Here is a 21,025-nt window from a genome sequence, read left to right as displayed (position 1 = left end):
CACAGGAACAACTTAGTCAGGCGTCAGAAACCAGACAGCGCGCATTGGGATCAGGTATAAGTGAACACGGGGCAGGGGGCGGGGTGTGTGTGTGTGTGTGTGTGTGTGAGTGTGTGTGCGCGTGCATTCACCCACAGGAGTGGGGATTTTAGTGACTCTGGAGAAGGGCAAGCTGAAGAGCCTCCTTAGATCCGCAGTGTCGTGCAGATCTCTCTAAACGTGGCTGCTGTATGCCCCAGAGACAAACCGGCTCATGTTACAGGTCGATGGTTTCAGTAGAACACATTCATTAAAATGATGTATTTGGATCTCTGGCTGCAGGACGTGTCTCTCTGGAGGTGCTGTATATATATCTTGGGAGGACAGGGGGGAGGGAGCTTCTGTTGAACCTGAAAGCTGCCAAAACCTATCCAGTTCCAGGAGGGAGATTTTAGAGCCATTATGGGATCTGCAGCACTGATTTCAATGGGTAGAATCAGGGACTACAAATCCCACACTGCACCGGGATGGAAGCTCAAAACCAGGACTGGCCAAAAAAAAAAAAAAGTCTCCCCTACTGGAAGTGGGGGACTGGGCAGTTTTGCCAACCGAAGCAGCTGATCTTGTCCTGGGTTCGCAGGGGTCTGTGGTTCCGATTGCCTTGAGCTATCAACGGGAAAGAAAAAACAACCCACACGTCCGTGCATGCAGTGGGCGAAGCCGGGCCCGGATTCACCTCTTTGGGTTGGCCTGGGGTGAGGTGGCAACCTCAACCCACACGGGGGTCGGGGGTCAGGGTGGCCCCTAGAAGACTTCCTGCCAACTAAAGAAGAAAGGACCTGTTCCGCTTGTGAGCGCCGTAAAACAGTCCTGCCCTGGCCCGCTCCCAGTTAACAAGCAGAACTATGGGGGCGGACGCCCCTCGGTGCCTTTTTCGACTCGTGGATGGAATGGAATTTTTTTGGGGGGGCGCGTCTAAGCTTCTAATTGGCTCCCATGTGGCGAGAAGATTTCCGCAGATTTTATTCTTTTCCTCTGCGCCATTTTAATTTTTCGAGGCGGAGCAGTGAGAAGAAAAAGAAATTGCGCAAGGTGGGGCGAACCCTTAAATTTAATGCGTACTCTGTTGTTTGGGCAAAATAAAGTTCTTTAAGTGTGGACCTTGAGGAAAGGCAAAGGTGCAGGATGGTGTAAGAGCGGGGTGAGGGAAAACAGGAGTCTGGTCTAAGAGCTAGCGAGCTCCTGGTATCCCATGCCCCACAGAGAGCCAGAGCGCCTCCACTGGCCAAGGTGTGGAAGCGCAGTTCTCAGCCGCAGTTCTTTCCCCTGACCACTAGAGGGGGACGTGTTATAAGGACGGGGAGAGCGCTGCACAGGAAATGAGCAGATTTGGGGGGGGCGGGACCTTATAATAAATCCACGGTGACTTCTGAACCACGCCTGCCACCACTATTAATCCTTTACATAGCGCCGCCAGGTGTACGCAGCGCTGTACAGAAACACAGGCGAGACCATCCCGTCTCTCTAGAGCTCACAATCTAGTCAAGACAGACGGGCAAACGGAGGAGAGGGCTGGGTTAAAACCCACAAGGATTTAAGTTGAAGAAAGGGGCGACTTCCCGAACTGAGTAAAGCTACAAAAAAAAAATAAACCTCCCCCCCCCATCAAGTTTCCCGCCCTGTGCCAGAGCAAAAGTCATGACTTTTCTCTTCCGTTAGCAGTGCCCCACAGAAGCAGCCTAAAAACATCCCCACCAGCTCATAAAACACAACCCCCGAGTGTCAGATTGTATTTGTGTATTTATTGCACACCGGGTTTCCTCTGGGGCCAGAGATGAAAGGGGAACCTGTAAGCTCCTCCCCGCCCTTTTCGGGTCGGTGCGCGCGCCGGGAGAGCGGGCGTTCATCCGCTCTCCCGCGTGTGTGTGTGGTTGTATTTTAATTTTATTTTTTTCGTTCATCACTATAAGATAAAGTTACAGTTATAAAGCTCGTATTGTCTTCAAAACTGATATAAAGATCGGGACATTACTTATCACAAACTAATCATTATTGGGTAAAAGCTATGTGCCGAACCATTGTGGCACCTGTGCAAATCGATATATTTTAGCATCATTAGTTTATGTGCCTTACTGTAAACCGTTGGGATGGTATCCATCTTAACGACGGCATAGAAAAGATTTAAAACAAATAAATATTACAGTAACTCCCAGCTCCCTGAGGGGCGGGGACGGGGAAATAACAGAGGACGTTCCACTTTCTCTGATTTTATTTTCTTGTTTTGTTTCAAAAGGGGCCCGATGCAGTGCAGTGCGCTCAGCTGGACTCGGGATAAATAGGCGCTGACCCACCCCCTGATGCGTCCCACGCGGAGCGAATGAGATAGCGCTCGTCACCTGCAAATGGATGTGAACGAGGCTTATCACTCATTCACTCCCAATGCAAAAAGGTAAATGTGCGGCCGTTTTCTTCATTACTGGCAGACGGGGCAGCTCATGAAAACCCAGGCCGAGTTTACCGGCGTCGGGCTTCGTAACCGGCAGCCGCGGTGGGGGTCGTGTTAGCAAGGAGGCGCTAAGGTCGCGCGAACGACCCCTAGCGCCCTCCTTCCCTAGCGCGACCCCCCTAATTTACATATCGCACGGCGCCACCTCCCTTGCGGGCGCCATGCGTGCGTTAAGAAAACGGGCGCTGACTTTTCAGCGCCCGCTTTCCGCGAACATTATTGCATCGGCCCCCAAGTCTGCATCCCTAACCTGCCTTGATCTCGCAGTCCTCCCACCCCTCCTTCTCTGCTTTTATTCTCTCCCCACCGCCCCCCCCCCGTCTCTGCCCTGGGTTTGTATATGTTCCGGGCACGGGGAGAGAAAAGTGCCAGCCTTTATTGTGGCAGTGGGATCTGCCTCTGGCCTGAATTTTGGCAGCCGGAGATGGGAGCCAGCGCAGCCTTGGCTCTGCATTTCAAAAAGCAGGGTGGAGGTGAGGGCCGACTCTTCGTTCTTGGCGCCGATTGTGGCGTGGAGGCTGCCGTCCGTGACAGCCAGCTGTGGCGCAAACGATTCCCGCAGCCGCGGGCAACCCGAAGAAAGCTACCCCCCACCCACGGCGACGGCAGACCCTCTCTCACCAAAGGAGTGGCCCCCGTGGCAGCAAACAGCACCTGGCGCTGTCGCTTCCTCCCTTTGGTCTTCTTCATAAGTCACTTTGTCTTTTGTGTCCTGACAGATTTGGGCATTTTTGAGTTTTATCTGGATAAAGGCTGCTGCGTACCTTCAACACTTACGATCCCTGAGCACAGCCTGCAGAAAGCAGGTTATAATAGCCCAGAGAACAAGCTGCAAGCCACGCAGCCTAACATTGTTCTGCACATAAGGGGGAAACAGTAGCGGTGAGGTTTTTGACTCTTTCTCACAGGAAAAATAGAAACCTAGGAGGAATTAACGAGACCACAATACTTGAGATATTTGCAGAAATGACTAATAAACCGACCGAAAGATTCATGGTGGAAACCTGGGCTTGTCCTGGGGCCACTGCGATTCCAGTTTCTCCATCAACTACTCAGGGTGCTGCTGCTCTCAAAACTCACTGAGCTCCCCGAAATCCAGGCAACAGTGAATCCACCCCCCTCTCTGTGAAGAAGTATTTCCTGACGTTGGTTCTGAGTCGTCCCTCCTGGAGTTTCATTTCATGACCCCTAGTTTTATTGTTTCCTTTCCATCGGAAAATATTTGATTTTTTTGTGCATCATTGATTCCTTTCAGGTATCTGAAGGTCTGTATCTTGTCTCACCTGCACCTCCTCTCTTCCAGGGTGTACTGTTTGCTATTTCCTTTTTGAGTTCATAATCACTACCTTTTCCGCTGTGTTGCTGGCAGAGCCTTCTGATTGTCACGTTGTAAGAGGATTTTTGCCCCGATTCTAACATGTCGGACATCTTTTGATCGTGAAGCTGCAGAGGACCTCTGCTGGTCTGCTGCTATCCTAATGGGATACCAACCGCTGTGGGTGAACGTTGTACTCAAAGGGACGGGCAACGAATCCAAAAACTGATCCCAGATCAGGAGGAAACGCGGACGCCTTGTAGGAGGATTAAAATTCACACTGGAGAAATGGTCCGAGCTGAACAAGGTAGAAGTTCCTAACGGGCACCTGGGAAAGACCATTTTATTAGTTTGTTTTTAGGTTCCAAAGCAGATTACACTCAGGCACTCGTGGGATTTCCCTGTGCCCGGGGAGCTCACAGGCGAAGGGATTTGCCCATGGGGCAGCCTCCTGACTTCCCTGGTTCACAGCCTGCTGCTCTGACCATTAGGGCTATTCCTCCGCTCTAAAAGTTGGGAAGGTGAGTGAGATGCATCAATCTGAGCTGAGGGGCTGCCCCGGCTGGAACAGTGCAGGAGCAGACCTGAAGCTGACGATTAAGCCAGCAGCGCGGGATGGGCCCAAAGAGAGCTTAATACCTGTCCGGGTGTATTAATGGACCTACGTCGTGTAGCATCCCCGCAGTACTTCTGCCGCTCCACACGAGCTGGCTGAGGCCAATGCTGGGAGTACTGGGCCCACTTCTGGGTCCTCCACCGCGGGATGGGCATCGAGGAGAGCAACAGTGCCTGGATCATATGAGGGGGTGGGGGGGGGGGAGATGGAGGAATAACTTGACAGCAAGTTTCTAATATACAACAGTGGACGTAAATCTTGGGGTGGGGTTAAGCGAGCCATCAGGAAGAACCTCTTGATTTTGGGGGGCAGCCGAGCATGGACACAAGTTGTGCAGGAAGGTGGTGGGGGATCTGGCAGCGGCGAATGGTGATTTTTTTTTATTCACTAAACCGATTTTTCCAAAACATTATCAAAACGACGAACCAGAAAACAATCTGAAGTCCCCGGAGGCTCCTCAGAACAGGCCCGACGCAGGGCCAGCTGGGATTCGCACTGGTGTGGTGATAGGGGACCCCCTTAACCTGGTCCTGGAGGGACCGCTCAGCGAGTCGGGTTTGCAGGGCGACCGCAGTGAGGACAAATGAGACCCACCTGCATACACCTCCCCCCCTTATATGCAAATTGACCTCATGCATATTTATCTTGGGTAATCTGAATACCAAATCAGTACTGGGTGGAGAAACACCGAAATCCTGTCCTGCCTAGGATCCTTTCTTCCTGACTCCCCTTCTCTTTCCTTCAGTAATTTTATGCGTGGGATTACCTGGAGTGTCCTGAGAGGGGCCAAGCTTCTGGCTCTGAGAAGATCTGCAAAAGCAAAAACCAAACAAAGATAAGAATTATTATTTTTTCTTCCTTTTTCCCTGCTCAGCCCGGTACTATCCAGGCATCGGCTGTGAACTCTGCCTCCCTACCCCGCCGGGTTCCTCACCTCTTAACCAGAACCTCCAGAGCAGGGAGCTGACCGCCAGCAGCAGGAGGGCAGTGCCCAGGAGCCCGCCCGCGATGAAGAGAGAGTCGCTCAGCTGCAGGCCGTATCCCAGCTGGGGATCGTCCATCTCGATCTGGGAGCTGTTCATCTGGGAAACATCTGGGGGGGGGGAGGAAATCGGAGAAGTTAGGGAGGGGGATCTGAGGGCGGGCACCTACGGCCAAGAGACAAAGCGTGCCCACACCCTGTACCCAACACCATGACCTGGGGAGCTCTGCTAAATCTTTTGATTTATTTTTTTTAACTTTTAATACAATGTTATTTCTATTTATATCCTATAAGAAGATACAAGTGTGGCCCTTAGATCTGCAGGAATGTCATCCCTTAACCTCTATCAGAACTGACCCACAGCCTCTCCCTTGTTAAACAGTAGGGGCTGAAAAGGGAGTGGATGCCTTTAAGCAAGGATGATGTCTTGCCTTTTTTTTTTTTTTTTTGCTTTAATTCTATGATTTATTTTTTTTTTATTACATTAAACTAATTACGTTTTAGATCTCATCCACAGAAAAGCAAACTCCCTCCGCTACCAGGCACAGTCTAATGCACCACAAAACCCTGCCAGAAACAGACGCAGACCCTTTATACCAACACCCAGGACTCACAAGGGAAGAGCAACCTCCACGGCAGGGCCTGGGGCCCTGCAGCCCTGGCTCACTCACGTCCCACACACTTTTCCTGCCTGGCTTCTCACTGGAGTTCTCTCTTTGCTACAGGTCCAACATGTTTTGTCAGCTGCACATTTCCCCTTCGCAGCTGGTCGGGTTGGAAAACGAATCTCTCTCTCTCTCTCTCTTTTCGTGAACGGGATCAGCGCTTATCCCACGTCCGACGACCTCGCCGAGCCCGGTCACGTTCCCAGCGCGCGGGGTCTGCATGCAGTCCAACATGGCGAACCCTCGCCCCCCACTCCGTCCCCCACCCCCTGCCACCTCTCTGCAGACGCCAGGCCTGCAAACGGTTTGGGGTCTGATCACCCTGAAATTCAGTCTGGATGGAAGGAAGGCCTGCATAGTCCTCCCGACCCTAATCTCTCTCTCTCTCTCTACCATCTCCCTCTCCAGGGATAGCCCCAGCCCGCTCCCCTTCCCTAACCATAGGTACCCGGGACTTGTGCAAGAGATTGCATTCAGCAGAGAACAACCCCCCCTCTTCCTGCTCCAGCCCCTGCCCTCCCAAGCAGCCTAGGGATTGAATGAGGCAGAGGCTGGAATAGACAGAGCAGAGAGGAAAGGAGTCACTTTGCTGTCTAATCCAGCCTCCCACCACCCCATCCTGTAGGGAACTGGAGAGACGTGGACGCATTTTGAGCAGAAGAAACCCAAGAAGAGCTACTCTGCTCCCCTAATCTAGCCCCTCCCTTCCTATTGTTAATTGCCCTCTAGGGCACTTACGGCCCAGACCATATCGACCTTAGGATAGAAATGGCTCTGGTGGATCGAGGCCGCAAGGGGGCAGAGACCAGCCCATTCCATCTTCCGCTTCCCTAGCTACACATATTGTGGAAGCTGACAGCGTTTCTTATTTATATAAGAGCGTCGCCATGTGCCTGTTTGCCTGCAAGGACGTTGAATTGAGGCTGCCGGTGATGGCAGCCAAAGTGCCATGAGGTTCCCTGTTATTGGCTCGCAGGTTCTCTCAAGCCACCGAAATTCCTCTTGCACGCAAGCGCCGGATAGGTTTAATTGGCACGTATCCGTATTTAATTCTGCGCCAGGAGCCTGCGACTCAGCCATTCCAATTCGGCCGTTCCCGCACCCCCGTGAGTGCGGCCGGCGGTGGAGTTTGGGTTCCTGCGTTGGGCACAGCCGCCCTCCGTGTCAGCGCCGGAGGGGGAGGCCCCGCCAGCATTCCTGCCAATTCACTGCTTATTCGTGGGATAAGCAGCTTGGGATCTCTCTACCCCCTTGGGATCCTGCCGGGCACTTGTGATCTGGATTGGGCCACTGGTGGAACCAGGATGCTGGGCTTGCTGGACCTTTGGTCTGACCCAGTATGGCACGTTCTTATGTTCGGACAGAAAGTTTGCGTTACAACCTTTAGAGCCGCTGTCGTGCGTGCAGCAGGCGACGGTGGGCAGGAGAGAGGCTGGAAGCAGGATTGCAAATTGGACATTTTTTTGGCCTCGTCCCACAGCCCTCTGTGGGGAAAAAGGGCTTTCGATTTAGAATTTCTGGGTTGGTTTCCACGCTGGGCTCTGCACTGAAAAAGTGGAACTCAATATCCTGATTATTATCCGAGGCCCCTAAATTGCCCTCCACCAAGCAGCTTGCTCTGCATCTGGCTGGTGGTTGAGGTTTATAAACCAGCTATTCGCAAGGCCTCCATCTGGAAAATTTCTTAACATCTAAAATATAATTAAAAAAAACAAAAAAAAAAAAACCCCTCTTAAAATGGGAAGGCAGAAATAATTAAATACCCCCATAATTGCAGTTTTCCTTGAAAACCTAGGATCTGATTCTTATTTCGACTTTCAGGCACAATTAACGTAGAAAAAGACAGCGGTGCAGAGGAAGCCGCGGAGTCCGGGAGTCTGAGCTGATGGGTTAAGCACCGAAGTGAGGTGACAGGGGCCCCCCGTCCTCCCCCTCCCCCTTCATGCCATCCTGTCCGTGGCAGGACCCCTCTCAAACAACTCAATCCGGGGCCTCTGACGTCGCAATGGGGAACAGATGTTGGCGGGGGCGAGGCCTCCACGCAGCTTGCCTGCCCCACAGCTGGACAGCAGCCGGCGGGGCGGCCACAATTGCTAGGCAGGGACCAGAGGAAGGCTCGGCTTTCTACGCTCGCCCCCTTCCCTGCGGTTCCTGCTCACTTACCGAAGGCCACATGGGCCTGCCTGCCTGCTGGGCCCGTTCCACACCACCGAGGAGAAGGGGGAAAGGAGGCGGAGGGAAACGGAGAAGAGAGGAGGGAGAGAGGAGAACTTAAGAGAAAAGAGGGCAGCTCACACACTGTTTAAGAAGAGGCGAAAAAGGGCAGCTGACGAGTGCCCTGGCCCCAGGAGAGCGGGCAGCAGAGCTGCTTTGTGCCTGCTGGACAGGGCCACCCACCCCACAGCTCACCGCTCTGCCCCCAGAAAAGCGCAGCCCTCTTTTCATAAGGCCTTGTACAGGTTCCTGTTTCCAGCGAGCTGCTTGCTAGCCTTTTGGGCTAGGCTGCCACCTGATCCACCCAGGGCACGCCTGGCCCAGCCTGAGCCACTGCTGGTCTTCGCCTCCCCCCTGCCCTGCGGCTCATCTTAGGGAAATCAGAACTCCCTGCCCATGCACTGAAGGTATAAAGCAGGACGGGACACCGCCTGGCCCCCCTCATGGCACGGATCTATCTGGGCAGAAGTGGGACCGAGGTCTTACTTGTTAGATGGACGCTGACGATGTGGCCAATGGCCACGCTCTCTCCTTCCACGGCTCGGCACTGGTACAGCCCCTGGTGCTGGGGCGTCAGCCTCGGTATTCGCAGGGTCACCACCTCCAGCGTTTCCTCTCTCCTCCGGTGGTAGCGCACGGCCTGGCTGGCAGGGAGGTCGTCGTACCGCCCGGACAGCAACCTGCCCCAGGTCACCGTGAGGTTGCCGCCGTTGCCGGGACAGGCTTGGACGGTACAGTTAAGGAGCAGGGTGCTCCCGGGCGGCAGGCTGAGGGAGGATTTGGGGTACACGACTACAGGACCGCAGGAATCGTCAGCCCAGCCTGTGAAAGGGTGAAACCGGGAGCAGGCATGAGAAAGCGGGTGCACAGTTAGAGAATGCCGTTCGAGTACACATCACTGCACTGCACTAGTTATGGGTGTCCCTGCCCTACAGGCCTGTCATTGGTCAAATCCGCCCCAGATAAAAAGGACATTTGTAGCCATGGGGAGAAAGACCACGTTGGATTTTGACTTACCTGCAGCTACTTTACACCAGTCCACGCCATTAAAAAATGACCTGGGGAAAAATCCACATATCCCTACCTACCGGTGAAATGCGCATGGAAACATCTGGAATACTCCCCCTCCCCCCAATTTTATATTTCTTTTTTAACCTTTTATTGCATGAAAATACGAATGTCTCAAGGCTCTGGGGTGTGGAGGCTGGCGCTGGTTCTCTACCCAGGGCGCGGCAGGGCTATGGCAATGATGAGCAGTGGTGGCGGAGAGGTGCAAGGGGAGGCCAGGGGGACTGGGCAGCAGGGGCCGCCATTCGCTCCATTTGCACAGCTCCGCTACTACCCCTGCTAAACATCAAACCCTGGAGGGAGTCACGGAAAGCCACGGTGAGTGCTGGAGGTGGGATTGGAACCCGGCTCTCCATGTATCCACAGCCCTGGGCCGGCTGAGTGTAATTTTTTGCTTGTGCTCCTTATCTTTACATTTATATCGTGTTCTACCAGACCTATGTAGATCTGCCCAGAGTGGCCTACAATACATATATAAAAATGCATTTCATGCATAAGACAACATATCAAAGCACAGTTCAAAAGTACAAATTAACAGAACGCGTAGAAAGAAATCCTACATGAAAACAGAATAATAAAAGCAATTAGCCTAACCCCCAACTAATTCATAGTCTCTAATGCCCTGCTGGGTCAGATCCATAGGTCCTGTCTCTGTCGCTGGCTCGTCCCACCACATAGACCCACTGTCGTCTTGCTGGCTGCGGGCCTCGCAGATTCAGATAGCGCTGCAGGCAGGATGAGCTGGGGAGGGGGTCATTTTAAAGGGAGAAGGGTAGGGCATCCCCCTGTACCTCCGTTCGCCACCCGATGAGAATGTTCAACACTTAATTTGCGACATCAAATCCTTCAAAAAAGAGCTAAAAACTTGGTTATTCACCCAGACTTTCAGAGACGGCGTGGGCTAAGTAATACACTCTCATCATGAACAACTACACTGCGACGATCCCTCTCTCTTTGACACGCCATACCCGCCCCCCTCCACTCCTCTCTCCTCCTACCCCCCCCAGACCCACTTGCCATCCGCCCCCTTCCATCCCACCCCGAGACCTGTCCTGCCTCTCCCTACATGCTACGACCCCTTCTTCAGACCTCTTTCGCTGTTCAATTAAGACTCCTCTTGAACAATTTCGTTGTTAATCGTGGTTTACTTGCTCTTCTATGACATGAGTTAGCAGTTCTATTAATGTCTATCGTGTTCATATATAATCCCGATTACAATGTTACTTAAGGTCTTAGTTAAATGTATGTATTATGTTGTTATCATGTAAACCGGAGTGAAGGCAGCTTGCTATACTTCGGTATATAAAAAAATCCAAATAAAAATAAATAAATACATAAATAAATGTCAGCTCGCCCTCTTCTCTTAACCTTTGTCCGTGAGGCTGAAACCTCTCTGATTCCTGATTTGCTTTGAGACGAACAATGGGGATTTTAGTATCACCGAGATCTGCAGGAGCGACTTAGGAGGAGTTACCCCCCCCCCTTCCTCGCAGGCTTTAGGACGGGGGGGGGGGGGGTATGAAGTTGGGGGGTTGCTATTCTTTATTTAACCTCTGTCCCCTTGTTTAATGTTCCAGGTCAGGCAGCTGACGGCTCAGCGTTTGCTCTGCTTGGTCCTTCCTGTGCCCGGCCGGTTCTGACAGGCCCGTCGGCGGAGGAGTTTAATTCGCATGTGGTGAACTGGGGGGGGGGGGGGGGGGGAGAGGGTCACGGCCTCCTCCTCCTCCTCACCACAGTCATGTAAAGAGGGAAGAGCTCCAGCCGCTGCATCCAGAGCGGAGCACAACCCTGCCATCATCGGATCGCTCTTCCCCTGGGCCACGTGGCGCTAATCGCTTGCAGGGCTGCCCTCTCCCGGCCTACGGTTATGAGTTCCAAGTCGTCTGAACATAAGAACATGCCATACTGGGTCAGACCAAGGGTCCATCAAGCCCAGCATCCTGTTTCCAACAGAGGCCAAACCAGGCCACAAGAACCTGGTAAAGCAAGAACAGATCTTGCTTTACCTGGCAGCACGCAAGCCCTGAGCGCACTCGCCCCGTACCCCCTCATACATAGTACGAGAGCAGATAGAGACAAAAATAGCCCATCCAGGCTACCCAACAAGGTGTTTAAGGTTGTAACTGCCGCTCCGTGCAGGTTACCCCCATGCCTTCTGTTAAGGGTAGTAAGTGCCGCTCCGTGCAGGTTACCCCCATGCCTTCTGTTAAGGGTAGTAACTGCTTCTCCGTGCAGGTTACCCCCATGTTTCTGTTAAGGGTAGTAAGTGCCGCTCCGTGCAGGTTACTCCCATGCCTTCTGTTAAGGGTAGTAAGTGCCGCTCCGTGCAGGTTACCCCCATGCCTTCTGTTAAGGGTAGTAACTGCTGCTCCGTGCAGGTTACCCCCATGTTTCTGTTAAGGGTAGTAACTGCCGCTCCGTGCAGGTTACCGCCATGCCTTCTGTTAAGGGTAGTAAGTGCCGCTCCGTGCAGGTTAGCCCCGTGTTTCTGTTAAGGATAGTAACTGCCGCTCCGTGCAGGTTACCCCCATGTTTCTGTTAAGGGTAGTAACCGCCGCTCCGTGCAGGTTAGCCCCGTGTTTCTGTTAAGGGTAGTAACCGCCGCTCCGTGCAGGTTACCCCATGTTTCTGTTAAGGGTAGTAACCGCCGCTCCGTGCAGGTTACCCCCATGCCTTCTGTTAAGGGTAGTAACTGCTTCTCCGTGCAGGTTACCCCCATGTTTCTGTTAAGGGTAGTAAGTGCCGCTCCGTGCAGGTTACCCCCATGCCTTCTGTTAAGGGTAGTAAGTGCCGCTCCATGCAGGTTACCCCCATGCCTTCTGTTAAGGGTAGTAACTGCTGCTCCGTGCAGGTTACCCCCATGTTTCTGTTAAGGGTAGTAACTGCCGCTCCGTGCAGGTTACCCCCATGCCTTCTGTTAAGGGTAGTAAGTGCCGCTCCGTGCAGGTTAGCCCCGTGTTTCTGTTAAGGATAGTAACTGCCGCTCCGTGCAGGTTACCCCCATGTTTCTGTTAAGGGTAGTAACCGCCGCTCCGTGCAGGTTAGCCCCGTGTTTCTGTTAAGGGTAGTAACCGCCGCTCCGTGCAGGTTAGCCCCGTGTTTCTGTTAAGGGTAGTAACCGCCGCTCCGTGCAGGTTAGCCCCGTGTTTCTGTTAAGGGTAGTAACCGCCGCTCCGTGCAGGTTACCCCCGTGTTTCTGTTAAGGGTAGTAACCGCCGCTCCGTGCAGGTTACCACCGTGTTTCTGTTAAGGGTAGTAACTGCCGCTTCGTGCAGGTTACCCCCGTGTTTCTGTTAAGGGTAGTAAGTGTCGCTCCGTGCAGGTTACCCCCATGTTTCTGTTAAGGGTAGTAACCGCCGCTCCGTGCAGGTTACCCCCATGTTTCTGTTAAGGGTAGTAACCGCCGCTCCGTGCAGGTTAGCCCCGTGTTTCTGTTAAGGGTAGTAACCGCCGCTCCGTGCAGGTTACCCCCGTGTTTCTGTTAAGGGTAGTAACCACCGCTCCGTGCACAATACGGACATTTCGCTGCTATTCTGGGCTGAGCCACTACTACATGCAGGTTACCCCATGGCTTTTCTTCTGTCCTTTTGCTATTAAGCGCTTATCTGAGTTTTATCCCATGCCCTTTTGAATGCTGTTATTTATTTATGTATTAATTAGTTTTTCTATACCGACGTTCATAAAAAACATCACATCGGTTTACAACTTATTATCAAATGCACAATTAAAACGTTTGAATTTCCAAATACACATCCTAAAATGTTACTCTTCTTGTCTTCACTACCTCTTTTGGCAAGGCATTCCAGGCCTCCACCACCCTGTCCATGAAAAAATGTTTCCTGACATTGTGCCTGAGTCTACCTCCCTAGTTCTACACCTTCCTTTCCATTGGAAGAGGTTTGCTTCCTGTGCATTATTTACATGTTTCAGATGTTTGAATGTCTCCATCATGTCTACCTGGCTCTCTTCTCCTCTAGGGTGTACATATTTAGACCCTGAGGTCTCATCTTGAATGTCATCCCACACACACACACACACACCCCTGCCCTCTCCTGGCTGATCAATTGGGAAAGGATCCTAGTGGTGCCACAGGAAGCAGTGGCGCTCCTTGCCATTGTCCGTCTCTGACCACCAAACCCCAAACTGACAGCCAGGATCGGAGGGGTATGGACAGACACGGTGCAGGGAGCGAGGGGGGGGGGGGGGGGAGGTGCTGTCACCACTGCCGCGGACAATGGGGAATTCTGTGGCGAGGCTGGATCCCACAGAGGCTGGGGCCCTGGATCTATCCCAGCTGCCAGCAGTAGGAGCTGGACCGCTTGTACGATATCCCTGCCTACTATTCAAGTCACTTTTTTGTTGTTTTCTCATCCTGGGTGGATGAGCATGCCAAGTTCCCATACTTAATCCAATACTCAGAAGCTACCAAAACCGGTGAGGCTGTTGCCCCAGTATCTGGCTGCCTGGATTCTGTGACCTTCCTGGACAGTGCCCGACTACGGACAGCCCGCCTGCATTGACTCAGTTGGTTTCTGAAAAGTCATAGCCTGCGGCCTGCAGCATCTTTGGGTTCAGTGTCCTTATTATCCTCCCTTTGTTTTCTCCCCGTCGGCTCACCTCTTGCTCCCGCGCCTCAGGGAGCGCTGAGCGGGTTGTTGGTAACAGTGTTACCCTCCTAACCTTGTTTCTACCGCAGCCCTCGATACCCACCCCACCCCACCCTTGCCTGTACTCTGTCACTGTTCAGGTTCCCAGTGCCTCTGCTGGGAGGGCGATTCCAGGCATCCGGCATCCGTCGGGAGAGCGGGTGCTCGCCTCGGAGTGCCGGCTCGCCTGCGGACTTTACTGTATCGGCCCATCAAGGATACATTTTTTTCATTTCCCTTCCTTCTTCTTCTTCCTCTCTCCCTACCGCTTTGGATCAAGACTCCTAGACTCTCAATGACCGTGCCTATGGACAAATCAGGGTCAGCGGAGAAGCTGTAGCTGAGACCTTTTATTGGACTAGTCGGTACCTCTGGGACTAGCTTTCCGAGAGCTTGGCTCCCTTCCCAGTCACTGCACGGATCTGCTGAAGGAAGCAGAGCTCCGGAAAGCGGTCTCAGAAGTATTACGTAAATCCAGTAGAGAGGTCTCGCCTACAACTTGTTTGCTGGCTCTTTATTCCCTCACGTTCCAGTGGACTAACGCGCCAACCTAAGGAGAATTTCACGTCTGGCTGCTTGACCGCATGCCATCACAAATTCTGAGTGCTCAGCTGTCAACAAGAGTCCAACAAGGTAGCAAAAACACAAGATGAATGTAAAGTGACCAAAGGCTCTTCTGTTATTACGCTACTGGGCCTAACGGCAGAGCAAGCTGAGCAGTGCCTGGAGTCTAATCAGAGGCCCGTGACGCCAATAAATCTTACTGCCTGTGCTTTTTATATTCACATGCAGTCATCAAGGCTCTTGAAAGGCTGTTTCCATTCACTGCCCAACTTCCCCGTGATGTCACACGACCATTCCCGTTTCTGAAATGACACTGTGTGGGGAGTTTTGGAAGTGCACTATGAACAGCGTTTCAAGAATTCCGATGATTTTACGTGCAATACAAAAAAAAGTACAGAGAAAAAGGTTTCTTGGAAGGGATGCGCCTTTGATCGCTCATCCAGCTCTGTCCTTAGCCTAATATCACAGCCCGGTGGCATAAGAGCGGAAGATCCTTTGGTCCCTTCTGATAACACATTTGAATGCTTCTATCATATCGCCTTTTCCTTTCCTTTCCTCCAGCGCGTCCGTGTCGAGCGTCTCCAGATTTCTTTCTCTGTTGGCTTTGCGTTGCTTGTATCACTTCTGTACCGCAGCCACCAAGCGGGTCAGGGGGGGGACCCTGCACGGCGCCTGCCCCGCAGCGCGGCTCAGTCCGCCTCTCGCTTTCGGAAGCGGCTCGTGCCCTGTCCGGATTTTCTGAAAATGCAAAGCAGCAGGGCTGAAAGCCGCTCTCACTTTTTCTGCAGTTCCTGGAAACGGTGACACAGGATGCCGGCTTTCCCCGGCCGATGAGTTTTGCTTTGACAAAACGAAGGGACTTTTTAAAATTTTTTCTTCACGATTTGTTTATTGATTTTCATAAAAACTAAAAAAAAAAAACGAAAACCACATAGTGGAAAGAACAGAGAAATGTGTTACATGTTACATGGCCCGAGCCGGTCACAGCCACAGGTGAAGAATAGACTTGGAATAGCCCGGAGCGTGTGCGGGGCACAGAACGCGTGGGATACTTCACGGTCCGGCTTCTTTACGCTGATCTGTATCGAGATGCGGCGGACGGACTCAGAGAAATCAGTTAACAAAAAAAAGGAGAAGGCACAAGGATGAGAGGCCATGGAGGGGAGGATTTAAACTATGAAGGGTTAATGTGCCGTTACTGCACATCAACGAATGCAAGGAGCTTGGGAAGCTTGGGGGGGGGGGGTGTCTCACTCTTTGACCGCTCACCCGTACCCCCCGGCTAACAGCGCCTTTATAAGGGAGAAAAAAAAACCCACATGATACCAAAATAAAGACCTCAGTTCTATACACATTCAGATCTGAAAAATCCAAAGCAGACCACGTACAGAATTACATTTCCATGGGACACAGGCCTCCTCGAGCAGGCCTCCACTCCCCCATACCCCAGCATCCTTCCTGCAGTATGAGGGAAGGCGGGTCAGTCAGTCTGTGCACACAGATTTTGCGGGTCAGAGGCAGGAATAATTAAGAGCAACCTCCAGAAGATTAATTATGGCGCTGTATCAGAGCAACGATTCTCACCCCCCTACCTCTCTTCCCAACAGTGGAGTCTGACCCAGGCTCAGGTGCCATGGGCCAGGGCTCGTCCTGCGATTGGAATCCCTCTCTCTCTCTCTCAGCCCAGCCGTCACGAGGAAGGCCCGCCGGCCGAGCAGCAGGCAACCACCAGTTCCCCCCCCCCCCCCCCCCCCGAGAACCTGACACGGTCGTCTTCACCCTGGCTGGTAGGTGTCACTGTTGCGCGGTGGCTAGGCCTCCCTTTCCCCACGCTGGGGGGGGGGGGTGTGTGTCGGTGGACGCTGCCCGGGAAACAGCCCCCAACACCAGCGCCTGCCGTTGGGTGCTGCGGCACCTTGAACACCCTCCCATGTCACCTGTTCCTGCAGATCCTGGAGATTGGACAGGTGACATTGGAGGCATTTGGGGGGGGGGGGGGGGAGGCTCGAGCACTCAGAGAGCCGGGCACCTCTGATTTCCCCAACCTCAGTCAAGGAAACGGGAGCCAGGCTTGGGGAAAGGAATCTGGGCCTATCCAGTCAAGACTAACCCCGCTGCACTTTGCAGGAAAGCTGCTCTGATGTCGAACAACTGTCTCCCCCCTTGGCTTATTGCACTGCTGGCTTTAAATGAATGCTGGCATAGCCGGGAGATGTTACCTAACAGAGGAGCCGCAGCTGTGGGACAGGATCACCGCAGCAGCAGCACCGGCACCGGCGTGCAGGAAACCACCACAGGCGCTACTCACCTGCTGGCTGCCTGGCAGCGATCAGCAGCGCCAGGAGAAGCTGCGCCGCCGCCTTCTTGCTTGCCCCTGGTCCCGGCATCCCGGCTCCCGCCGAGCCCGGCTCACATCGCGGTCCGCGCCGAGGGAGACCCTCACGGTGGGAGCAGAGATGGAGGAGTTTTACGTCTGTGGCTGAGCTGAGCACCACTGTGGATGCAGAGAATTACAAGAAAACAGGATAACATGGTGTGGGGGGAGGATGAGGAAGCTGGGTGATACAACTGCTAGAGGGGGGTTTCCAGGCTTACATAAGGAAAATGCAGTCTGTGGTATCGGAGGAACCCACGCCGAATTTTCTCGCTCACTCTCCTTATTTCCTCTTTCAGATTCAGAGGGAAATTACTCATTGTGGCTACCTCCAAAATTCAGTAAACAGAAACACTAGCCACCGTGGCACTATACCCTAAGGTAACCTGCCGGCTGACCTGGAAGAGAGGTTTCTGAATAAAGCCCCTTCAGATATTGCCGGTATATTGATGTCATTCTTATGATTGGGAAGGAGGTGTAGTTCGTCTGCTTCGTTAGGAGTCGTATTAGTGGGGAGGGAGAAGGGAGGCTGACTCGGCATAGCCTGGGGTGTATGGGAGAGCCCTGCTCTCCTCCCATTTCCCACCACCACTCCAAATTATTCCTAGGAGCAGAGACTCAATCTCACAGCTCTTTTAATGTACCCCCTCCTTCAATCGGAATCAAAGTGCAGCACTCCACAGAAAGAGTTAACTTTTTGCACAGCACAATTTCTGTCAACAATGGTCGTGCACAAACATCTGTATAGAGGAACCTTGCTGACAGATGCAGCTACCTCCACAGTTCCAGCTTCCGCCCTTTGCATACAAAAAGTCCATTATGCACAGCCAAGACACACGGTATTCACCAGCTTATGCTCTGATCCAAAAGATAGAGATGAACACCTTCAGACAAAAGGGCTACAATCTCAAAAGCACCCAAGTCAAAGCTACTGCAGTGCAAAAAAAAAAATAACAGAGTGAGTACCCATTGTAGTCACATACAAGCCAGAGCTGGAAAAAGTCAGAAAAATCATTAAAAAAACACTCTGGCAACTGCTGCTGGAGGATGAAGCACTCCACCGGTATTGGTCTTGACAAGCCCACAATCTGGAGCCGAAATCCGTACCAAGCAAGCTTCTAACAGAAACTTAGAAAGAAAGAAAAATGATACAGACCCCGGTCGTGTTCCACACTGCAAACTATGCCAACACATATCACAGGACCCCATCATCACGCAGATGGGGAAAAACATTCAGCCCAAGGGGATCCTGCTCCTCCTCTGACGTAGTGCGCATCATTCAATGTGGAATATCAGGTCGATACAGTACAGTGTGCTCCAGAAAAGCAGTAAAAACTGCTTTTCTGTGCACCCTCTGACTTAATATCATGGCGATATTAAGTCGGAGGTCCCAAAAGTTAAAAAAAAGTAAAAAACAAAAGAATTAAAATCGGCCCGCAGCTCACCGGTTGAAAACCGGACGCTCAATTTTGCTGGCGTCCGGTTTCCGAACCCGTGGCTGTCAGCGGATTTGAGAACTAATGCCGGCAAAATTGAGCGTCGCCTGTCAAAATTGCCGACAGCCGCCGCTTCCGTCAAAAAGGAGGCGCTAGGGACACGCTAGTGTCCCTAGCACCTCTTTTTACCGCGGACCCTAATTTAAAGAAATGAAATTACTGAATCGCGCGCACAGGAGAGTGGCCTGTGCGCTCGTCCGCTCTCCTGCATGGTTTACTGTATCGGCCCGTATGTGAGGAAGCCTGACACGCTGGTGAGACGGGCCAGGCGTTACAGGCAAGTCCCACCGACACCAGGTCAAACCCCACAGAGAAGACCGAGGCAACGCCCCCCCCCCCATTCAGAACCAGACCACCGCATCAGCGTAATTAAAGGAAAAAGTACAATCCAGGAAGAAAGACTTTTGAAGTTTTAAATTGGTCAAACACTTGGTGTTTTGTATTTGTGCAGTGGAGTGAGCGGGCTGAGGGGACTGGGAGGATAACGGTGTTATTCACCGGGACTAGAAAACGTCGGGTTGGAGGACAGGGCTTCGGAGGAAGAGTAAGAAGCTCTCTCTGGGTCGCCTTCCGGGAGCCGATCTTGGCTAAGTGGGCTGGGATTCGGGACCGGATCCTTGGCGAGAGTTCTGGGGGTGCAGAGGTGAAGCTGGGAGTCGCCAGCATAAAGATGGCACGGAAAGCCATGGGAGGAGATCAGGATGCCGAGGAAAGGAGCTCAGAGAGAGAAGAGGACCCCCAGGACAGAGCCCCCGAGGGACATCAAGTGATAATGGGCTAGCAGGGTCCAGCAGAGGGAAATATTTAAAAGTGGGCTGGGAGAGGTAACAAGAGGAACCAAGATAGATCCGAGTCTCAAAGAGAGTGCCAGGGAATTAGATGGTGATCAACGGTGGCTCAGGGATGGTAAGGATCAAGTAATGGGTCCAGGGCTTGGCCCGCAGGTAGATCATCTGGGACTTTGGGATCGGCTGCCTCTGTGGCTTGCAGAGGGCAAAATTCATATTGGAGGGGGGGTTGAGAATGGCTTGAGCTGCAAAAAGGGAGGTTACCTGTATGTTCAGGGAGAATAAGGGGGCAGGAAGGATTTTTGAGGCATGGTGTGATCACAGCATGTTGAGAAGGGCACCCCGACAGAGTATCGGGGTGCCCGGGCATAATGTGGGTGCCAGGCACACGCCGCGCCGGCACCCGGGGGGAGGTTGGAGCGGGGAAAGTGGGCTGCTGTGTGCGCATGCCCGCACCAGTGTGCCCACTCATTGGCTGCTGTCCCCGAGGACGAATCCGGTCCTCGAGGAGGCGGGCCGGGAGCCCTAATTGGCTCTCTGAGAGGAAGGGAACCTAATCGGCTGGAACCCAGCCGATTAGGTTCCCAGGGAGCGCCGGCAGCTCCCTCTTTGCCTGCCGACGCTCCCGGGATCGCATCCCACCCACCCACCCTCACGGCACTTGTTATCATGTTCATATTGTTCTTGAGCCAATGTTGGTCGCAACCGGGGGAGGCGGGGCCGCCCGAGCCAATTGAGAGGCAATGTGTCGAGGGGCAGGACAATTTGGTGCTGTTGTCCTGCGGGAGGGCTCCTTGCTGCAGGTGGCGGGAGCTGGTGGTCACAGCCCCTTGCTGATGGTGGCGGGGGTAGTGGGTACAACGCAATGTTAATATCTGCGCACCTTGCTGGCGGGTGGCGGGTGCGCAGGGAAGCTGATGTAAAGTCCTGGCTCAGGCACCTAATTGTGGTACAATAAAGTTGCGGCCTGTTTGATCCCACTCTTGCCTAAGTCTCGTTCATGTTATCGATTGCATTGCTTGTTATTGATTTGTGAGAGGGTGAGTGCTGGGAGAAAAGTCAGTCCTGGTTACCCATATTATGAAGGCAGCAGGAAATGACAGATGGGGGGGGGGGGGGGGGGGGGGGGGGAGGACAGCAGGGGAGATGAAACTGAGAGGCCGAGCATGCATGGGACTAGAGGAACAAGCAGTTCAGAGAAGGAGAGACTTGCTTGCTACCACGGTTTAGGAAACGTGCATTATTTTACGCAGCAGTAAAGCCCTTCACTGCCTTTAGAGGCAGTCCCAAGACACCCTGGGCTTTTTCTTACACTTTGGGGAGGGGGCCTCAGGTCCTTGCTTTAATGTAACTGCTCTGGGACCATCGGGATGTGCGTTAGTGTCCTGATATGTAGAAAGCCTCTGCTCCCTGGGGTTTGCAATCTATCCAAGACAGGAAGGCTACAGCGTTTTTCATATGCTGTCCACCATTTTTTCTTACTATTTCCAATACTAGATTAATATTCAGAGGCAGCCCACAGGAATGTAGTGCTGAAATGCAGCACTAGATCCATCCAACTGCCACTTAAAAAAAAACCCCAAACAAATTACTTTTTAACGGAAAGTTGTTTTCTGAGCAGTTCAGGAGTTTGGTCCAAGGTGTACAGAAGCCGGATAACCTCTGACGCCCTCTGCCGAAGTGGATGTCAGTGCGCCCCTAAGGAAGAGAATCAAATTAGCCCCTCCCCCCACCCCTGAAAAAATAAAAATAAAAAAAGAGGTAGAATTCCTGGAAACACAATCAAGTTAAATCAACTAAGAAAAACAATGC

At 52.7% G+C, this 21,025-nt stretch overlaps 1 protein-coding gene across 1 annotated transcript in view; it reads right to left on the bottom strand.

Annotated features, from left to right (window-relative positions):
* The window catches only part of LOC115078859, a 28,560-nt gene extending 11,524 nt beyond the window's left edge, over positions 1-17,036 (bottom strand). Inside the window, exons 1-4 of the mRNA XM_029581911.1 lie at positions 16,864-17,036; positions 8,764-9,099; positions 5,351-5,509; positions 5,183-5,226 (exon numbers count right to left, since the gene is read on the bottom strand). Of these exons, the coding sequence (XP_029437771.1) occupies positions 5,183-5,226; positions 5,351-5,509; positions 8,764-9,099; positions 16,864-16,942 (618 nt within the window). The 5' untranslated portion in view covers positions 16,943-17,036. The remainder of the gene's footprint in view (positions 1-5,182; positions 5,227-5,350; positions 5,510-8,763; positions 9,100-16,863) is intronic.
* Positions 17,037-21,025: the final 3,989 nt, after the last annotated feature.

This window comes from Rhinatrema bivittatum, chromosome 16 (assembly GCF_901001135.1).
Source record: "Rhinatrema bivittatum chromosome 16, aRhiBiv1.1, whole genome shotgun sequence".
In the NCBI taxonomy this organism is placed as follows: Eukaryota; Metazoa; Chordata; class Amphibia; order Gymnophiona; family Rhinatrematidae; genus Rhinatrema; species Rhinatrema bivittatum.
The sequence above is the reverse complement of the archived record's forward strand: the minus strand, read 5'-3'. Positions and strand labels throughout refer to the sequence as shown.